Source organism: Ursus maritimus, unplaced genomic scaffold (assembly GCF_017311325.1).
Source record: "Ursus maritimus isolate PB19 unplaced genomic scaffold, ASM1731132v1 scaffold_11, whole genome shotgun sequence".
Lineage (NCBI taxonomy): Eukaryota > Metazoa > Chordata > Mammalia > Carnivora > Ursidae > Ursus > Ursus maritimus.
The window spans coordinates 16,706,086-16,726,328 of record NW_024423453.1 but is presented as its reverse complement, the minus strand read 5'-3'; the positions used below and the strand labels follow the sequence as shown (position 1 = coordinate 16,726,328).

The following is a 20,243-nucleotide window of genomic DNA, read 5'->3' as shown; positions in this document are numbered from 1 at the left end:
CATTCATTCATTCACCCTCATCAAGCTTTCCGAGGAATTCCTGCTGAGAAGTTAGTTGGGGGGGGGGGCAAAGCACAGAGGCCCACAAAATTTTTTTGTGGAAATATGCAAATAAAAAAGGATTTTTAAAAAAATTATTTGGCACAGAAGCCAAGTGATTTTCCTTCACTTACACTGGAAATTGGGGATTAAATTTGGACTGATTTTAGGCTGTTACATGCTAAAATAAGATGGAAAAAAACGTGGAGGAAAACTATAAAAATGGTATGAATTTAAGGTAAAATATAAGAATTTGAGCAATGACAGGAAATTCTTTGTGCTCTAATTTCCTGACCACTGACCTCTGTGGGAACTTAGTGCTGCCCTGTCATCTTCCTACACATTTATGCGCCATTTACTCTTTCTTCCCAAACCTCCCAAACTTCCTCCTCCAACCCCATACTCAGCTGAGAACAGAGCTTCCGATTTCATTAAGAAAAACAGTCCTAAATTTCCATCAAATCTCTCCACTTATTGCCCAGTACCATCTACCCTGCCTCTCTCTCTGTCGCCATAGGCACCTTTGTGTCTCCTGTTAGAGGCCAAGCCTGCCCTAGGGCCTGGGGCCTGTCATCTTCCCTGGCGCTGTAACTTACCAGGATCTAGGGCTAAATTCCTTCATCTTTATTACATCAGGAAAGCTCTGGCATCTTAATCTTACGAAATGTAGGCCGCCATTTCAGACAACCAACAGAGTAGACTCCACAGTACTTCTGATATTTCAGGCAGATACCAAACTGTTGATGGGCATCAGACAGGGAGAGAGAGGGACAGAGAGGAAAGAGATACTTCTGGCTGAAAGAATGCCAAGAGATTAGGAATGTGAAATCTCTATAGACCATCAAACTCAGAACCGAACATGGGCTTCTCGTGGCAAACTGAATGAGGCCTAAACCCCCAATTTTTAGCAAATATAGAAGGTACTGTTTGAGAGTGGTGGAAAACAAAGTTGTATAATTAGGGTGAAACCAGGTTATATAAGTTGCTTCCAAATCTAAATATTGTTGAGTTTATTTTTGTTTGTTTGTTTATGTCATGAGAACCTGCAGAAAAGATTTTGATCATGTGCATTTTAAAGACAATTTTTGAAGAACTAATGAAATTCAGGAAACAAAGTATTTCCTATAATAAAAGAGCATGCATATCATTACTATATGAAGACCAGCACCATAATAATTATTGCAGCCACATAGTCAACGTGGCACAAATTTTTTCGGCGCTCCTTTTCAGAAGTCCAGAAAAAAACATATATGATCCTAACACCAATTCTGATGTGGGGATTTTTCTTCCAACCGTTGAGCTATTAACTCAGTTCAATTTAATTCCAACACTACCTGGTGATAGAGTCAGCTTCCACAGGTTAAGAGCTTAGTCCTTTAGGAGGACAGCCTCCACACCATCCCCGCCCCCGCCCCCGCCCCGGCCACCTTCAGATGCCAGTAGTCAGTCCAGGTTGTCACTTGTGCTTAGGACCATCTATAAATCAGAGGTTCCTATAACCTACTCCTTTGGGTTGATTAATTGGCTATAGCTGCTCAGAGAGCTCAGAGAAACATTTTACTTTCTAGATCACTGGCTTATTATAAAAGATAAAACTCAGGAATAGCCAGATAGAAAAGATGCATAGGGCAAGGTGTGGGGAAAGGGCATGGAGCTTCCATGCTCTCTGAGCCACTTTTCCCAAATCTCCCTGTGTTAACTAACCCCCTGCTACTTGGCACAATTGATGACATCATTGGCCATTGGCATGGATCCAAGCTCTAGGCCCTCGCCCCTGTCCCCTCCACTGTGGACGCTCAGTATGTGATAGGCTGGCTCTCTGAACAGGGTGGTAGGAAGAGAGCAAGATAGAGCATACGCTTATGGAGGAACATGCATCTAGACACTAGGAGCACTGATAGCCAATATGAAATTGAAATGTTTTCTTTTCATCATTGTAATTGTTCCTTATTAGCAGTAGTTTTGTAAAAATCCATGGTCTGGCCTTAGCCTGTGCCCTGGGGGCGCTGAGGCAGGGTCCTTGCCCACACTCGGGACGAAGTGATAGGGAATTGCTGGTGACCTGGAGGAGCTTGTTAAGAAATAGCACCAGGGGCCCAGGGGTGAGGAGTGCCTTACATGGGAGAGACTTCGGGACAGAGGTGGGCAGTGAAGAGGGTGTTAAGCTACTGCCAATATGTGCTGGACAAACATTGAAGTGTTCATCAGGGGAATCCCAGTAAGTATTTGAAGGAGTAAAATCAGTAGAATGGACTTTCGGTTATAGGAGAATGAAAACTTAGAGACGTAAATTGGGTGTGAAAGGAAATGTACCCTTATTTTTTTTTAACAGCCAGTGAAGTCTGAGACTATATTTGTTACATAATAACCCCTTAATTATCTTGGGGTTTTTACTTCATTTCCTTGTACGACTTCATGCACTAGCACTCAAAGAACAACGATAAAAAATTGCCCTAGTTTCTGATATTTAATTACTTTTCAGGCCATTGGTTTAGTATTATTTTAGCATGTTAATATTATCTTTACCTTTCGAAAAAAATGAGAAATGAATGTTGAATTCCATACTGAATGCCTTGTTCTCTATTTTGATCTATTAATATGCTAAATTATTTGATTCTGAGTAGTAATTTTTTTTTATTATGTTCAGTTAGCCACTGTATAGTACATCCTCAGTTTTGATGTAGTGTTCAATGATTCACTAGTTGCGTATAACACCCAGTGTTCATCACAACACATGCCCTCCTTAATACCCATCACCCTGTTACCCCAACCCCAACCCCTTCCCTCTGAAACCCTCACTTTGTTTCCCGGAGTCCATAGTCTCTCATGGTTCATCTCCCTCTCTGATTTCTCCCCCTTCATATCTCCCTCCCTTCCCCTATGGCCTCTGTGCTATTGCTTCTCTGTGCTATTGCTTATGTCCCACATATGCATGAAACCATATAATTGTCTTTTGCTGCTTGACTTACTTCGCTTAGCATAATTCCCTCCAGTTCCGTCCATGTTGATGCAAATGGTGGGTATTCATCTTTTCTGATGGCTGAATAATATTCCATTGTATATATGGACCACATCTTTATTCACTCATCTGTTGAAGGGCATCTCGGCTCCTTCCACAGTTTGGCTATTGTGGACATTGCTGCTATGAACATTAGGGTGCATGTGTCCCTTCTTTTCACTACGTCTGTATCTTTGGGGTAAATATCTAGTAGTGCAATTTCTGGGTCATAGGGTAGCTCTATTTTTAACTTCTTGAGGAACCTCCATGCTGTTTCCTAGAGTGGCTGCACCAGCTTGCATTTCCACCAACAGTGTAAAAGGGTTCCCCTTTCTCCACATCCAGGCCAACATTTGTTGTTTCCTGTTTTGTTAATTTTTGCCACTCTAACTGGTGGAAGGTGGATCCTCATTGTGGTTTTGATTGGTATTTCCCTGATGGCTAGTGATGTTGAACATTTTTTCATGTGTCTATTGGCCATTTGGATGTCTTCTTTTGAGAAGTGTCTGTTCATGTCTTCTGCCCATTTTTTGACTGGGTTATTTGTTTTTGAGTGTTGAGTTTGAGAAGTTCTTTATAGATCTTAGATATCAGCCCTTTATCTGTAATGTCATTTGCAAATATCTTCTCCCACTCCGTGGATTGCCTCTTAGTTTTGTTGACTGTTTCCTTTGGTGTGCAGAAACTTTTTATCTTGATGAAGTCCAAAAGTTCATTTTTGCTTTTGTTTCCCTTGCTTTTGGAGACGGGTCTTGAAAGAAGTTGCTTTGGCCGATGTCGTAGAGGTTGCAGCCTGTGTTCTCCTCTAGGATTTTGTTGGATTCTTGTCTCACACTGAGGTCTTTCATCCATTTGGAGTTGATCTTTGTGTATGGTATAAGAGAGTGGTCGAGTTTCATTCTTCTGCATATAGCTGTCCAATTTTCCCCGCACCGTTTATTGAAGAGACTGTCTTTTGAGTAGCAATTTTCTAAAGGTGCTTCTTTAAAGAAATGTAGCAAGCGAAAGGGGGTTGGCACTATGTCAGTCATAGCGGGAATTGGGAAAACTTCCTTTTTCTTTATGCTCTGAAACAGTATCAATGGCATAACGATGACTAGATTGAAGAGCTGAATTAATTTTAGCCTATCAAACCATCCACGCTTAAGAATTTGTGAGAGAGGTAGCTATATGAACATCAACAATTTCACCAGGGTTCTCGAATTTATTGGCACAATAATACAAAATTCTTAATTTTTTATTTCATTCATAAATGTGGTTTCTTTCCCCCTCAACTTTATGTATTTGTGGCTTTGTTATCTTTTAAAAAGCAAATCAGAAAGTATATTAGTTTACTATGGCTGCTGTAATATCTTACCACAAACAGTGGCTTAAAACAGCACAAACTTATTCTGTACCAGTGCTGGAGGTCAGAAGGCTGCCACACGTCTATGAAATGGCACTAAAATCAAGGTGCTGGCAGGGCTGTCCTGGAGGCTGTGGGGGACCCTTTTCCTTGACTTTTCCAGCTCCCACAGGCTGCCTGCATTCCCTGCTTCGTGGTCCCTTCCTCCATCTTCAAAGCCAGCAGCGTAGCATCTTCAAATTTCTCTCTCTGACCTCTCCTTCTCTGATTCTGATTCTCCTGCTTCCTTCTTTTCCTCCTTACAAGGGTCTTTATGATTACTTTGGGCCTATGCAGAAAATCCAGGGTCCTCTCATCTCAAGATCCTTAATTTAATCACATCTGTAAAGTCCCTTTTGGCATTTAAGGTAACATATTATCTTCACAGTTTCTGCGGACTAGAATGTGGATGTCTTTGTGTGTATATGTGTATGGGGGGGTATCATCCTGTCCACTACAAAAAGATTAATTTGTTTTGGATTTTGTTCTTCAAAAATGGGCTATCAGATCAATCGTTTCTGTTGTTTTTGTTAATTTCAGCTTTTACCTTTATATTTTCCTAAGGTTAATTATGGAGTTATTTTGGATAACTTTTTGAGCAGATTTCTTAATTTGGCTAATCTTATTGTATTAATGAAAGTGTTTAGATTTATAAATTATCTTCTATGTAGAGTGTTAATTGAATTCCATAGATTTTGATATATAGTATTTTCACCATTATTTTCCAGATATTCTACTATTTTGATTTCATCTTTGATCAAAGAATCATTTCAAGATGAATTTTGAAATTCTGAATAGTTGGGTTTTTGTTATTTCTACATTTCTCAGTTTTAGTGTTTTTAAGATTTATTTATTTGAGAGAGAGACAGCATGCAAGAGTGGGGGTGGGGAGAAGCAGACGGAGAGGGAGAAGCAGATTCCCCACTGAGCAGGGAGCTTAATCCCAGGACTCTGAGATCCTGACCTGAGCCGAAGGCAGCCATTTAACCAGCTTGCCACCCAGGCGCCCCTTCTCAATTTAGTTTTCTTACATGGTGATTATAGGGCACATTCTGCACCATTTTTGCATTTGCGAATATTTTGTGGATATGTGTGTGTGCATATATATATATATATACACCCTATTATATAACATATAAATTATATAATGAGAATAAAATATTGTGCATTCTCTGTTTGCAGAGTTTAAGCATATTTATCTGCTGTAAGTTATTTAGATTCTCTGTATCTTGGAAATAATTACTAGATCAGTTTATAAAGAGCTTATTTATTTTTTTATAGCACTAAAATGTTCCATTGTATGCATGTACTATAATTTATTTAAATACTCTATTGATAGATACTTGAATTGTTCTAATATTTTGCTATTATAACAAATAGGCTATAATGAATACTTCACCAATAGATGGTAAATAATATGCCACTTTGTATCTGTGGGAGCATATTTGTGGAATAAGTTATAAATAAATTCCATTAGCTCTGGTCCTTTTGAATCTTATTCAAATGTTTTATTATCTCTCTTATCACATTGCCTATATTTTAACATTTTTGAGATTTCAAAGCAGTTGTATTCTCAACTTTTTTCTCTTGCTTCAGATAATGTCTCTCCTAACTTACTCTACCTCTGTCTTTCAGTACTTTGTTTCTCCCCCACTGCCAATCTTTTCCCCCAGATTTTTGGCATACTTCCCCTGTTGCTATTTCCCTCTGGGATACTTCAATCTGTGATTATTCCTGGCCCCAAATAATCTGTGCTCCATAACCTTAACTCTCCTTTTTACCTGTCAACATTTTTGTTATTGTTTATGATTATGCTGGTGCAAATAGTATTTTAATTGCTGTGGGTTTATGACAAACATATGAACATATTATTACATGTCAGTTCCCATCTCACTTAACTGTATTTGACTGATTTTAATATGAATATTTTTCACATTTTTAAAAAGATTTATTTATTTGAGAGAGAGAGAGAGAGAGAGAGAGAGACTGTGTGTGGGGGAGGGTCGGGGCAGGGGCAGAGGGTGAGAGGCAGAGAGAAAATCCTTAAGCAGACTCCCTCTGAGCGTGGAGCCTGACACTATACTCAATCCCAGAACCCTGAGATCATGACCTGAGCTGAAACCAAAAGTTTAAATGCTTAACTGACGGAGCCACCCAGGCCCCGCAAATATTTTTCACATTTTAATGTTTCTGAAATCAGAATGTAACAATATTAAAATCACAGTAATTTATTTTTTTCCAAAAAAGATGTTTTTAAATTAATAGTCTTACAATTGATGGTGTCTTAAAATCAAGTATTTCCTATCACATCATATGTGTTCTGAAACAGAGTAGATGTTGAACTTCCTGGAATTCATGGAATTAACCAACTTTTTAAATTGGTCCAAATGTGTTGTACTTGACGGATAGCTTTTGAAATACTTTACCTGGGGTTTAATCTGTTCCCTGATTTCAGCATAGATGAACTCTATTTTTCTTTCTTTTCATTTCTTTGGGTTTTGTTGTGTGTGGTATGTTAAGTGCGTCACTTTAACCATCTTTCCAGAAATGTTTATCACTCGGTCTTGAAAGAGGAATCTACAAATTTCTCAATAATTTCGCAACCCATTTAAAACCTTGTAACATCTCTTTCAGCCTAGATTTGCTAGAATGAATTCTTTTCTCCAAAAGTGAGTCCTAAAAGATATAGGCTACTGGGGTATATTTGACATAGACATTAGGTAGAGAGCCATCTATGATGCAACTGTTATAATGAAAACTGAAGGAAGGAAAGCAAATCAATTTGGAGCATTAGAATTTCTATGTGGACCATATTTAAAAGATACTGCTAATTCAACCCATATATAATTTCAAAGGGTGCTTTGCTGTGTGCTCATCTTTAATGGAAGGACTCAGGGAAACATGACAAAATGAACCAAAACTTGAACAACCTCACATTCAGAAATTTAAGTAACAACAGGCCATGGAAATAACTTCATTCTATCTTTATAGCAACTTTTCTGTAGCCTTCTCCTGATTAAGATAAATTAAACATACACTCAAGTTTGGTTTTTCTATAAATTCAAAAATTATTTTTCCAAAGTGGAAAACCTATACAGTATTTTAAAAACCTGTTTTATACATTAGAAATAACACAGAACTGAACATTTTTCAAGCAAACTGAGGGCAGTCAGAATTAAGCTTATAAATACACTTTCTTGGTCATAAAGGAGTAAAAAGTTCGAAGCCATTCTTCTAAATTTCGTTGTTAGAAACACTAATTTCACTATTCACATGAAAACCTCTTGGAACACTGAAAAAAAAAAAGTGTCAATGTGAGTATCCTGAAACCCTGCAGAGAATGTGGACCAACAACAAACATTTGACCAGATGCCAATAAAGCAAATTGTTTTCTTAAGACAGGAAGCTGGACATTTTCTTTTCTTGCTGCAGTTAAATTTTCCATGAACTATACTGTGTAATTCATTCACAACCAACCCCAAAGAATAGGATCACACGTAATTTTAAATGCATACATAGGAGACTCGGGCATCACAAGCAAAGCCCTCATGCAGATGAAGCTGGGGTAAACTGTGATTAGTGACACCTGACCTGCTCTTTTCTGTGACTCAGATTTTTACTGGTATTGTTATAAAAAGGGCACAAACTTCAAATAAAGAACGATCATTGCCTTTTCAATGGTAATAATTAGCTATCTAAAGATATAAAAAATAGTTTGTAATAGATTAAAGATGTAATGCTCTAAAATCTTTTTAAATTCTTAACTTCCTGCTCCTTGAGCGACCACAGTGCCATGGAAACAGATGTCTGACTCCAGATTTAATTCCCCCCACAACCCCCTCTACACCCCCCCACCCCATAAGACACATATCACCTAACCACTAACTCTCACCAACAGATTTGTTTCCTGGGTCCTAAAAGCCTGATCTTTTTTTTTTTTTTTTTTTTTGCCTCCTTATGTTTTATTCCATCATACTGGTACTTCTGATTTTCCAGACACACGGGGTGGTAGGCATCGTGCGTGGATCGCACTGGAAGTCCAGGGATTGGGTGGAAGGATAGGACTGTGATGCCGGTTGGGAATGCAGAACAGGGCTGGAGTTGCATTTTGCCCTTTGCACCATAACGTGTCAGTTTAAGGCTGATCTTTTCAACATTACTATGAGATACTTAGGCATAAAAAAGTGTAGACTGTATTACAATCAACACCTGTATTCACATGACCCGGTTTAAGATATGACATTTCAACTTCTCTCCCCTGAGGAAATTCTCCCCAGGATTTGATGTTTTTCATTTCCCTCCACGTAGTCTTCTACTACACGTGTTCCCATAAACAACAGATATTAGTTTGCGTGCCTTAAACTTTAAGTAAATGTAAGTATTCTTCTGAAACGTTCTTTTCGAAATTCCTGTTTTCCACGTAGCTCTGAATACTTTGTCACTGCCATAAGTATTGCATTGCATGGGTATCCCATAGAAATCCGTCCTCTGAGTGATGGCTAGATCGTTTCCAGTTTCTTACTATGTACAAATAATAGTGCTAAGATTATAGTGCTTGATCATTACCTCACTGAAAACAACTTGTTCAGAGCTATACACCAAGGCGAACTCTGAGATTATCGGGGTCTTCAACATTACTGACACGCCGGCTGCTTTCGGAAGTAGCTGTACCCGTTCGCGCTCCACCAGCAGAGTGCGAGGCTGCACGGCCCCACATCTTTTGGGATTATAAACTCTGTAAGCAGGGTTTTAGCCGTGGGAATCCTGTGACCTGGGTGAGGGTATTTTCCTCCAACAATTGGAGCTGCTAGTCACCCCAAGGATATTTCTAGCATGGATCCATATCTTCATGTTAATTTTTAGGTTTCAAGCTTCTGGATCACAAAGCTGGTGTGAATTCAAACCCAGAAGCCGTGGTCAGGTAAGCTCACAGTAAGAATTCTCAGAGGAGCCCCTTCTTTTCTTTTCAAATCCAAAGCACAGACCAAGTCAAGAGAGGCTCCTTGTGACTTCTGGTCAGCAGGAGGAATTCTTTTCTAATTTGCCCTTATACTGAACGTGTTGGTGTTTAATGATCTGGCCATTATCTATGAGGCTCGGTTATGACTTCTATGTCACACGGGCTGAAGGGTCTGAGTGGTCATTAACAGCTGAGCTCCTCCTCATTGATTGAGATTGCCCCCTTCTTCCGCACAACGTAGCCTCCAGAGAGCCTGTGCCAGTTGGAGCTTACTATTCTGGTTTTTATTTTATTGGCAGTGAGAATTTAGATTTTTTTTGTGTGTTTAGACCTTTGGAGATAAGGTTTTCTCTTATTTTCTGTGCCCTCAGCACTTATAGGGAAGAAGTATGATCCTTTAACAACTAAAGGGAAAATGGGAAGCATAAAAGCAATTTTGAGGTCCTGTTTATTTCATTGTGTAAGCCTTATATTCGAAATCTGCAGAAGCCAGGAGAATGTTCTAGTGATGGAAATGTTCTACAATCTATTCTGTCCACACAGCAGACACTTGTCACATGTCTCTACTGAACACTTGAAATGTGGCCAACGGGTCTGGTGAACTAAATTTTTAATATTATTTAATTTTAGTTCATTAAAATTTAAACTTAAAGAGCCATATGTGACTAGTAGCTATTATATTTGACAGCAGAGCTCTAAGTAGTAGTCATATTCTTTGTCCCCTGGGTGGTTTTATGTACTAATAAATCAATGTAGTCTGGGAAAAAATGCCTTGCAAATTTATTTTTGATAGTCCAAGGATAAGATGTTTGAGACGTGACTTCAGAATACAAAACTGTATTGTCCCATTATTGTGATAATCAGGTATTTCTCCCCTGACTTGTCTTTCTGGAAATTTTCAAAGAACCACAGTGGGCATGTTTCAGCACACATTCCTTCCATTGCCACCTCAACTGGAAGTCAGGGAATCAATTTCTGATAGTTTCTCAAAGATATTTATGGAATATTAAAGTGTCAAGAAATCCCAAAGATAAATAATTAGGAGCACAAATATATATATTTCAAATGTAGCATAAGACAGTATGATTAAGAGTGCAATTTGTTTTTTTTTTTTTTTAAAGATTTTATTTATTTATCTGACAGAGATAGAGACTGCCAGCGAGAGAGGGAACACAAGCAGGGGGAGTGGGAGAGGAAGAAGCAGGCTCCCAGCAGAGAAGCCTGATGTGGGGCTCGATCCCAGAACGCCGGGCTCATATCCTGAGCTGAAGGCAGAAGCTTAACGACTGAGCCACCCATGCACCCCAGAGTGCAATTTGGTTAATCTTTGAACTGAAAAAGTTTATTGGTAACCTGAAAACATGTGTAAATTAAAACACGAACATAAGATCTATTTATAGTATTTTATGAAACAAGTCTACTGCTCTAGGCCTGGACTAGGATTATATTTCCAATTTTTTAAATTTGCAAAGGGCATTACATGAAATAACTCTTTTTTTTTTTTTTTTTTTTTTATTGCCGTTAAGTACAGATTAAGAAGGCCAAAGCAAAAATGTAGGTGTGAATTATAACGAGAACAAACGTATCTGGAAACAAGGCCATATAAACCTGGCTGGTGCATTTGGCTATTTCACTGGCCGGCCTTTAAAAATAAAGATCTGTAAATCCTTCTCACTATGGACTAGTCCACATGCATTTTTTATGTTCTCATATAAAACTGATGCTCACAGGCTGGGCATTTAGGAATGCAGTGAAACGGATTCTGGAGTTAGGAAAGCATTTCATGGGCTGGATAAACCAGGTCCGATATGAAACAGCTAATGTCGGCTTTTGAAAACCCAGCACACATTTCCAGATAAAAATGATTTAAATTCGTGTCCAGAGATTTTCATGGATATTTTCATTGTATACATATCATAAAATGTCTTTAAACACTGAAGCCTCTCAATTCCAGTCAACATATTTCAGACACTTTGTCTATGAAGGATTTTTTTGGACACTCTCAAGACGAAATTTTTAAAAAAGAAACAAGTTTTCTCTAGAAAACATTTTTAGCATACTGAATATGTATACTTTCTCAGAGTGTATGTAGCCCACTCTTTTCTTGATACTCTTCATAGAAACGTCTCAGTGATTTAGGAATTCTGGGGGTCACAGTGCTCAAGGCTTGAGTAAAATGTCTTCTCATGATGCAGTTGGCTTGAATGTCTTCTTCCAGAGCCAGAAGGGCTGCCTCTCTACAGACAGCTATAATCTGAAGCAAAACAAAGAAATAAAAACAAACATACAAAAATAAAGGGAGAGAAAAAACAATCAATACTGTTTTTTAGAAACGGAATATTTCAAATATTGAGCCGTGGTAACTGCTACAACTATCAGCGCGTCGCTAACATGTATCTTCGCACAAGTATCTTCGCCCTGATTTCCTGTCAGTTTTCAGAAGGATAAAAAGTAATCGCCTTCATTCCAAAACAATGTATTAAGTACTCAGAATCAGGAGCCGCCCAGAGATATAAGACATGGCATTTGTTCTTAAGCAGCTCACAACAGTAAAGGTGGAACACACGAGCAGGCACATACTTCTGATACAAGACAGGAAAGGTGAACGTGTGTTAGTGCGGCGGGGGCAGGTAGGAACCAAGTGATAAGGGGGTGAGGGCAGAGGAAGGAGATACTCTGATATACATTGAGGTCCTGCTCATCTGCACACCTTGTCAGGGCATAGAATTTCCACATTCCTTTTGACCTTTGAGGTATCACCAACATGGAAAAGCATTTCTTTATGTGTATCTCTTGAGCCGAGTTCTTAGATCTTGGGAATATAGATAGAAGTTTTCTATGTTTACTTTGGAGAGCTGTGTTAGAACAGAGAAGTGAATTTTGTTTACTCAGTGAGGAAAGCTGGAAGAATTGAAAAGAATGTGGGAGGGGGTGGAGTGGATGCAGAGGGAGGGAGGACGGAGTGGGCGGTAGGAAAACGGAAGGGGAGGAAGGTTCAAGTCTTGAATCCTGAAATGTGTTTTTAAGCTCTCTGGACTTCAGACAGCGGAAGCAGGCTGATGCCAGTGTCATTCTAAAGACACATTACTGTGGTGAAAAGAGCTTGTGGGATGAAAAGAGATATTGTGATTTTCAGGGCAACAGGGAAAACAGTGATTGATACTGACTGCACCTTTATATCGGTAAATGAAAGGGCCAGCTGAAACACATTTGTCCAGCCATTCAGCATATTTTCTCTGTTTGTTCACTTACTGAAAAGAGTTCCTCTGCTTATGCTGGGCTGATGGCTGCCAAAGCAGTTTAGTAGCTTTTTAGGGGATTTAGCAGCATGTTTAGGGAGCTTTCAAAAAACATGCATAGATTTAGATGGCTTTGTCAAATTACGACAATGTAACTATTAGTTCTGGGCTTCATTAATGAGCACTGAAGTTGACTACAGTGGTTATGCATGTTAATGCTTTTCCAAAAAGAGTGGCTACCAACTTGTTGAAGGAAAGAACAAAACTTCCAGGGATTTGTAAACAACTTCATCACATATGCCGGTGCAAAAAGAGTTATTTTGAAAACAAGATGTAATAATTAATAAGCACAGTAAAAACACATGAAATGCCCAGCATGGTAAACTGGTTATCCAATGGTTCCACTCTGTTCTAAAGGGCCCCTGAGGACCTCCATGAAGGGAGGTAAAGCGACCAAGTAGGGAAAGCCTCAACTCTCTCCTTCCCTCCATCTGAGCAGCACTTCTGTTATCTGCAAGAATTTTTTAAAAAAGATTTTATCTATTTATTTGAGAGAGAGAGAGAGAGAGAGCAAGAGTGGGGGGAGGGGCAGAGGGAGAAGCAGACTCCCCGCTGAGCAGGGAGCCCCAGTGCAGGGCTCCATCCCAGGACCCTGAGATCATGACCTGAGCCAAAGGCAGACGCTTAACCGAATGAGCCACCCAGGCGCCCCCGTTATCTGAAGACTTTGAAGCAATGGTTGCAAGGCTGAAAAGTCTGAAGAAGAATCACTGGAAGAGACAAAAAGCCCTGAATTTCCTGTTGGCTGGCAGACTTTTAGCTCTCCCTTTGAGACAGTACAGGGAATGTTTCCATTATGTGGATCCTTCCCTGGCTAAGCGGAGTAGAGAAGTCACCAGCCCTGGGCCAATGGCATGTCTTGCACACTTCACAACTGAGACTTACCTCAGAGAATACCAGACCCCGCACATAATGGCTACAAACATTTACTGAGCCCCTACCACATGTGCTAGACAATTACTAATGACTGTGCTAATTCACTGCTACGTGAACCCTGCCCCCCAGGTTTTGTACAACGCAGTGATCCACCATCTGATGGGAGCACGGAAAATGGAGTGGTCAGGTAAGCACGTGCGAGGTGGACGTGGGGTGTGGGGAGGCTGGGCTAAGGAAAGGAGAGGTGACTGCAAGGCTGCCCGGACCTCTCCAAGTTCTTGGAATTTGGTTCACATGGCCAGAGAGTGAGGAGCGCCTACTGCTGGTTCATCTGAGAAAGTGAGCCAGCGGTCTGGTGGGCTTCCTCTCTCAGTACGCAGTAATCACACTGGAGAAGAGAAGGCTATACTCCTCTAATCACTGGAATCTGAGGTGGCCTAACAAGGCAGGGTAGAGAAATGTAGGTAGTGGGAAGTGACAGGTCACCGAGGCCCTGAAGGCTGTCCTTGGGGTCCACAACCCTGAGCAATTCCTCTTTGCAGATCAACTTTCTTTCCTTCGCGTCTTTGTCTATAGATTTTCCCAAGCTATGACTTGCTTTTCGCCTTTCTGTGGTAGCTTTCAGGGCGATGACAGAGGGGGCACTGGTGGTGAGATGTGGTCAGAGCAGCAACAGCCACTTGAAAGCTGGATGTTTGTAACTTAGAGCCTCTAGCATATGTTAACATTCAAGAGTAATTGTCCTACTATATTTAGTACTGGCCTGACCCTTAATTAACAATTCCATCCAATTTGGAGAACTACAAAATTGGGAGGTATAGAAAACTTGGACAGAGTTTTGACAAGAGCACTGAGAAATGTTTGAATTCAGTAGAGATGACCCTTAGAGCCTTTGAGAGACAATGATCAGGGAAACAGCAGCTGAACACTGGTGCTTTCGAGCACCTCACAGGAAGGTGTCTTCCTCTGTACAGAAGAGGGACCGCGGTCGTTCGCACTTCCAGAGTAGCAGGAGCACAGTCTGAATTCAACATTTGTTTCAAAAAATGTTTTCCTGTTTCATATGATTTATAAGGGATGCCCTGAAGAACCAGTCAATTAGGCAATACTTTCTGCCACTTTTATTTTCCGTTCATATTTGCTTTAGCAATATACGCCTTGTAACCGAAAGGAAGTAGGACACTACAAATAATTAACTGGCCATGCTTTCATCAGTCAGCATCCACTGGATAGCTACTCTGTCCAACCACTAGATGAGGCCAGGGAGAGGATCCTGAAATGTCTAAGACATGGCTATCTGTCTGCTGGTGCCCCTCAACCAGCAGGGGATGGACATCAATTAACTGCCCCATATGGCATGGCATTAGAGGTACTGTTAAGCGAGGCTACAGGAAAAGTGCTTTGGTATGGAAAGAAGAGAGAAACTACTGCTTCATAAACCGAAGTGAGAAGGACAGAGTTTAGATATGCATATAGGACAGAAAAGGGCATTCTGAGCAGGAGGAATAAAGTGGGCAAAGAAACAGCAAGATGGGGAGAAAGAGACCAGAGATTGTATCAATTTAGCTTCAATAGCCAAAATGGGGAATTAAAAAAAGAAAGAGTGAAGAGTAGTTCTGTCATCAAAATGTCACTAAAAATAAAATGATAGTTTTCAGAAGTCATGTGGGCCATAATGACAGTGAAGGCTAGTCAATGACAGTCATCTCTAAAGCTCTAAACTCAATTCACAAGCAGCTGAGGCACAAGCAGCTGACAGAGAATAATTCCTAAAGGTTCTTTTGTTTTTATTTTTTTCCTCATGAAAGGGCTTCTTAGAAATTCCAAAAGGAAAATCATTAATTGGATTACTGGTTCTTCTCTCCTAACCCAAATAAAAAGGTAGGCCTGAAAATAGAAGTATTCTTAGGAGGCTCGTTTCATGATGGCTGGTTTCTATTTGCTCTGGGGTCACTCATACTTCTCAGGAAAAGTGTCACTTTGCTGCTTGCCATGCCAGCATTCCCCCTGACATGTTAGTGTCTTTTCAGAGGAAGAAGTATTTCATGATCAAATAAGTTTTAGGTAACAGTGCATAGACTCTGTTTCCCACACTGCACAGCAGAATTTGAAAGATTTTGTGAAGGCTGGCAATGGTAATCTGCTTAATTTTCTTTAACCCGGGGTTTCCCACAGAAGTCTCCCTTTGCCCTGATTTTGGCAGAACACTTACATTTAAGAACACTTAAATCTTTCGAGTTACTGGTGATTTTCAGCACACACTCTGGGAAGTGTTTACCCATACGGAACAATTCAACCAGGACACAAAATGGTTTTTGGCTATTGCATATCCTTTTTTTCTTTTTCTCTCTCCTATTCCAGAATAGAGAAAAGAGGGAAATGGAGGAAAAAAGAGACTGGAGAAGGACCAGTCTGTTTAACGGGGTCAAAGGGCAGCAGCCACAGCATACACTTGTGCTCTGGAGATGCAAACGGTCAATGTGTATTTGTTGAATCGAACTGAACAGTTCCTTAACTATGAACAAGTTTCTACAAAGTACACATTATATGCATCTTTTTCGTATTTGGTCCAGATCCTGTAATATCTTTACTTACATTTCATATAGCTTATACTTTGTCAGTTATACTTAAGTCTCTGGGATGGTAACATCAGTAACAAAAATTGTTTAACACCGTATATATGTTATTTGAAGCAATGTTTCAGTTTGGGGTACTACTCTGAATCTAGTTCTGTCCTTAGAAGTAATATAAATTAGAAATTTTTATCAAGAATACAAGTATGCCTGTGTTATTTTGAGGGACGCTTCCTTAGGTATCAAAATTTGTTACACAGGGACAGGAACTTTTCTGCTGGGCTGTCAAGGGGAAACCTGCACTGTCATTGAGAAACATCCCTGAAACTTTATTGATAATGCAGTAATACATATTGGCTAGAGGACCGAAATGGAAGCTTTGAGACAAAAAAATTGTTCAAAGGGTGATCTGTTGTCCCTTTTGATGAAAATAATGTGGCATCAATGAACTGCTGAGGGATTTTCTTTTCTGTATTAAGCTTTGAAAGGGTGAGGGCATTTTAGATAAATTTGCCAATCTCTCTCACTCTATTAGGGACTGGATACTATAGAAACTGAGAAAGGCTTTCTGTTTAAAGTAGGACCTTTCTCTATCTCTACAGTTTGTGAGACAACCTAATGAGGTAAGTGTACGTACGTTTATGTATATACCTCTCTACAGTGTATACAGGGCCCACACAACTCTATTCTGCTGGCATCACATTCAAAACCACACGTGGTCTGGGACTGGTCAGTGATGGGGGAATTCAGTTGAATTTCACCCATGAGGCCACAGAAGAACCTCATGAGAAGATGTGTAGAATAGATGAATTTGAATCACAGACTGTCTGGAATGTTAAACCAACCCATTTAGAAAGAAAACTCTTGGCACTGGAACGCCTTAACATCTTTGGCAAAAAGGATTTTGGAAGCTTTCCCCTAATCCCTTCACCATGTCCTCCTCTTCCCCCATAGGCTGCAGACTAGATCATTTAAATGAATTATTAGCCAATTACCAGCAAGGTTGCTTTCGCCATTAGGCTATAAAAGCAACACTGTTTTGGCTGACTCTGTAAAACTGAGTGTCTGTAGTCTGTGTTCTTTTCCACTTTTGACTAAAAAATCAATACCCAAACCTCTAAGATCTATATATGCCTTTGCAAAAGGGACAGTATTATTTGGGAAAATGAGAAAATGAAACAAAAGACAAGCAGAGTGGGCCCAAGATTTCACTGTCTGAGCTAAACTAAGACACATTGTAGCAGTGGCCATGACACCCATTTATTTGGTGCCAACACGTCACATTGATTCTCCAATAATAATAGAACTATCAGATATCTGAAAAACAACAAAAAATAATCAGGAACTCTCTCTATGAAAGATTCAGGCATATTTGAACTGAGTTCCTAAGAGGTAGGAAAGGAAAAGATTCTTAATGAAAATGTTCAGAAATCCTCTGTAAAACAAAGTCACTGAGGAAAATAGTAATTGTTTTCAAACGCAGAAAAAAAGTAACTCAGCAATGAAAGAGGACATATAAGTATGAATTTTCAGGGGCGCCTGGGTGGCACAGCGGTTAAGCCTCTGCCTTCGGCCCAGGGCGTGATCCCGGCTTTATGGGATCGAGCCCCACATCGGGCTCCTCTGCTGTGAGCCTGCTTCTTCCTCTCCCACTCCCCCTGCTTGTGTTCCCTCTCTCGCTGGCTGTCTCTATCTCTGTCGAATAAATAAATAAAATCTTAAAAAAAAAATAAGTATGAATTTTCATGCCATGCTTGCCCTCTGAAAAAGCAGTGCCTTTAGAAAAATACAGCAATAACTGGATTACGTGAGACAACTCCACTTGGGAGGGGTGTGGGGAAGCAACTTCCCAGGATGAGAAGGCTCTTGACCATTGAACCTTGGGAAATCTAATTACCTCACTTTTAAATGCAAAAGGGCAAAAGAGGCAATTGTGCAGAATTCTGAATGCCATGAAGAATAAGAACAATGTCTTACTTCACTGTGGAAAAAAAATGAAACCTCTTATACATAGCCTACGGTTCTTTCCCCCAATCCACGAGACAAGAAGAGTTTAAACAGGTGGCTCAGCTTAGTAAAAGAGAAACAGGCGTATTGCAAAAATTAAACCCCACATGGTTTCTAAGCAGGCAGTCGTAATGTTTAAAAAATGATGTGATAAATAGTCAAGGCAAAGACTTCACCAAAACCTAATCCGTAGGAAGGAGAACCTGCAAGTACTGGGCACTACTTTGGGCATCATCCGCCTGGGCTCTAACCCTGCCCTTGTTCTTTCTAGTTTAACAGTAGCACCGTCTTCTTTTCTGGGGCAGTGACAGAACAGGAGCCCCAATATTAATTTATGCACAGTTGCTTCCATTTCCAGATAAGGCCTGGGTAGTATGTGCCCCTCTTTTCTGTGGACTGTAAGCAGATTATGAGAAGGACATCGGGAACACAAACCCACCAGCGGCTTGTAAGGCTGGGAAAAAAGCATGCTGCCCCAAGCAGGCCCAATCGGGGAGCTAAGAACTGCTCACTTCCGACAGGCAGGCTGAGAGGCTAACGGAACCGTCTCCAAGTTCCTCACCGCCCGGCGGAGGTGACCAAGAAGGCGGGAAGCTAACCAAGTTCGCCCACCGCGGAGGCTCTGCTCGGTTCCCATCGGCCCACTCTGCAGGCCCAGGAAGCGCTCTGATCTGAGGGGAAGGAGAAGTCGGCGATCTTACATGCGTTAGAAGAGAAGGCTTATTTGTAGCGTGACCTCACGGGAGGAGAACCGTGGCCCTGGAGGCCGACCGCGTGCACCGAGTTTCCCGGGCTCGTGGCAGGGCTGCCGCCACGTTCTCAGGGAAGCGGCCACTGCGGCCTCGGATCGTAACGCTGAGGACGAGGGCCCGGGCAGGCGGCAGTTCTGCACGAGCACAGAGCAGAGTGCCGCCGTCGGGGCCGGAGAGGCGCGGCGCGCCGGGCCTGCCCTGGGCAGCTGCACGCAGTCCACGCCCAGGCGGAGCGGTGCTTCCCGGGCCCGCGGCGGCCGCGCCGCGGCGCCTGCTGTTTGGCAAGAAGAAAGCGCGCCTTCCACTGAGGCCTAAATGTGCTTTTCAGCTTCTTTGTATTTCAAGTGTACTAAATAGCTTTAAAGAATCTACCAAAAGAAATGGGCTGCAGTGCTTTAAAAAGTCTTAGGTATTTTCAAGAAAGTGGTTTTGTTAAAAGCATCTTCTGTCTGGAACACCTGTGACCTGTTGAGCTTAATTGGGCTGCAGCTGGCGCTGATTGTGGCGCAGCCGCTGCGGCCGCGGGCGGACATTGTGTGCGCGGCCGCCCGCCCGCCCCCTCGCCTTTCTTTTCTCTTTCACAGCGCCGCGACCTCCTTCCCCTGTGTGTCTGAGGGATTAGGAGCCCAGTAGAGAGCGGAGTCCTGCTGTTTGCGAACAGCGTGCGCTGGAGGTGCTTCAAGGAGGCTACCTGGGAGATTACGTGCGCCCGCGGAGGCCGCGGGCCCATTCTCCCCGGCCCATTGAGACGCGCTCAAAGGTGGCTGAATGGCCGCGCATGAAAGATGTGACTGAAGGGAGCGCAGCAGGCTCCTGGCCACAGAGCGGCAGATGGAAGTCAGACTGTCACAGGCAGACGCACGGCCAGGGGCGCCCAAACTGCCAACAATGCCGCTGGAGCCTAAAACAGGGCGGGGGACGGGAATCAGAGGGGGGAAGCCGGCGGCACTTCTTTAGGGTACTTTAAAATGACACCTCACCCAAACGTGATGAGGCTAGGAGGGAGGGTTTTGGGGGGCAAATTTCAGATTTAAGGAACTACCTATTGCCCTTGGGTTAAATTCCCTTGGACAGTCTGCAAAATAAGCCTTACGATGATCGATCCATCTGGGATTATGTTAGGGGCATACTATTTAGAAATGCCACACATGGTAGTGAGTCAAAAGAAAACAAGAATTTCTGTTAAAACACATTAAAGCATAAGGACATTAAAGAAAGTGGAAAAAGGCCTTGGTTGCTTAATTTTGCTGATTTAAAGTTATTTTGAGGGCTCTAAAATAAATAGCTGAAGTATATGTACATCATATGTGCAACCTTTCATGATTATCTGCACGAAGAAGGCCATACTAGTTTTA

The 20,243-nt window shown here is 41.4% G+C and overlaps 1 protein-coding gene across 2 annotated transcripts in view; it reads right to left on the bottom strand.

Moving 5' to 3' along the window:
- Positions 1–10,701: 10,701 nt before the first annotated feature.
- Positions 10,702–20,243, bottom strand: part of SPATA5 (spermatogenesis associated 5) — a 321,325-nt gene continuing 311,783 nt past the window's right edge. For both annotated transcript variants that reach the window (XM_008689495.2, XM_040626287.1), the window contains one exon: positions 10,702–11,635. In XM_008689495.2, the coding sequence (XP_008687717.1) occupies positions 11,459–11,635 (177 nt within the window). In that variant the 3' untranslated portion in view covers positions 10,702–11,458. The remainder of the gene's footprint in view (positions 11,636–20,243) is intronic.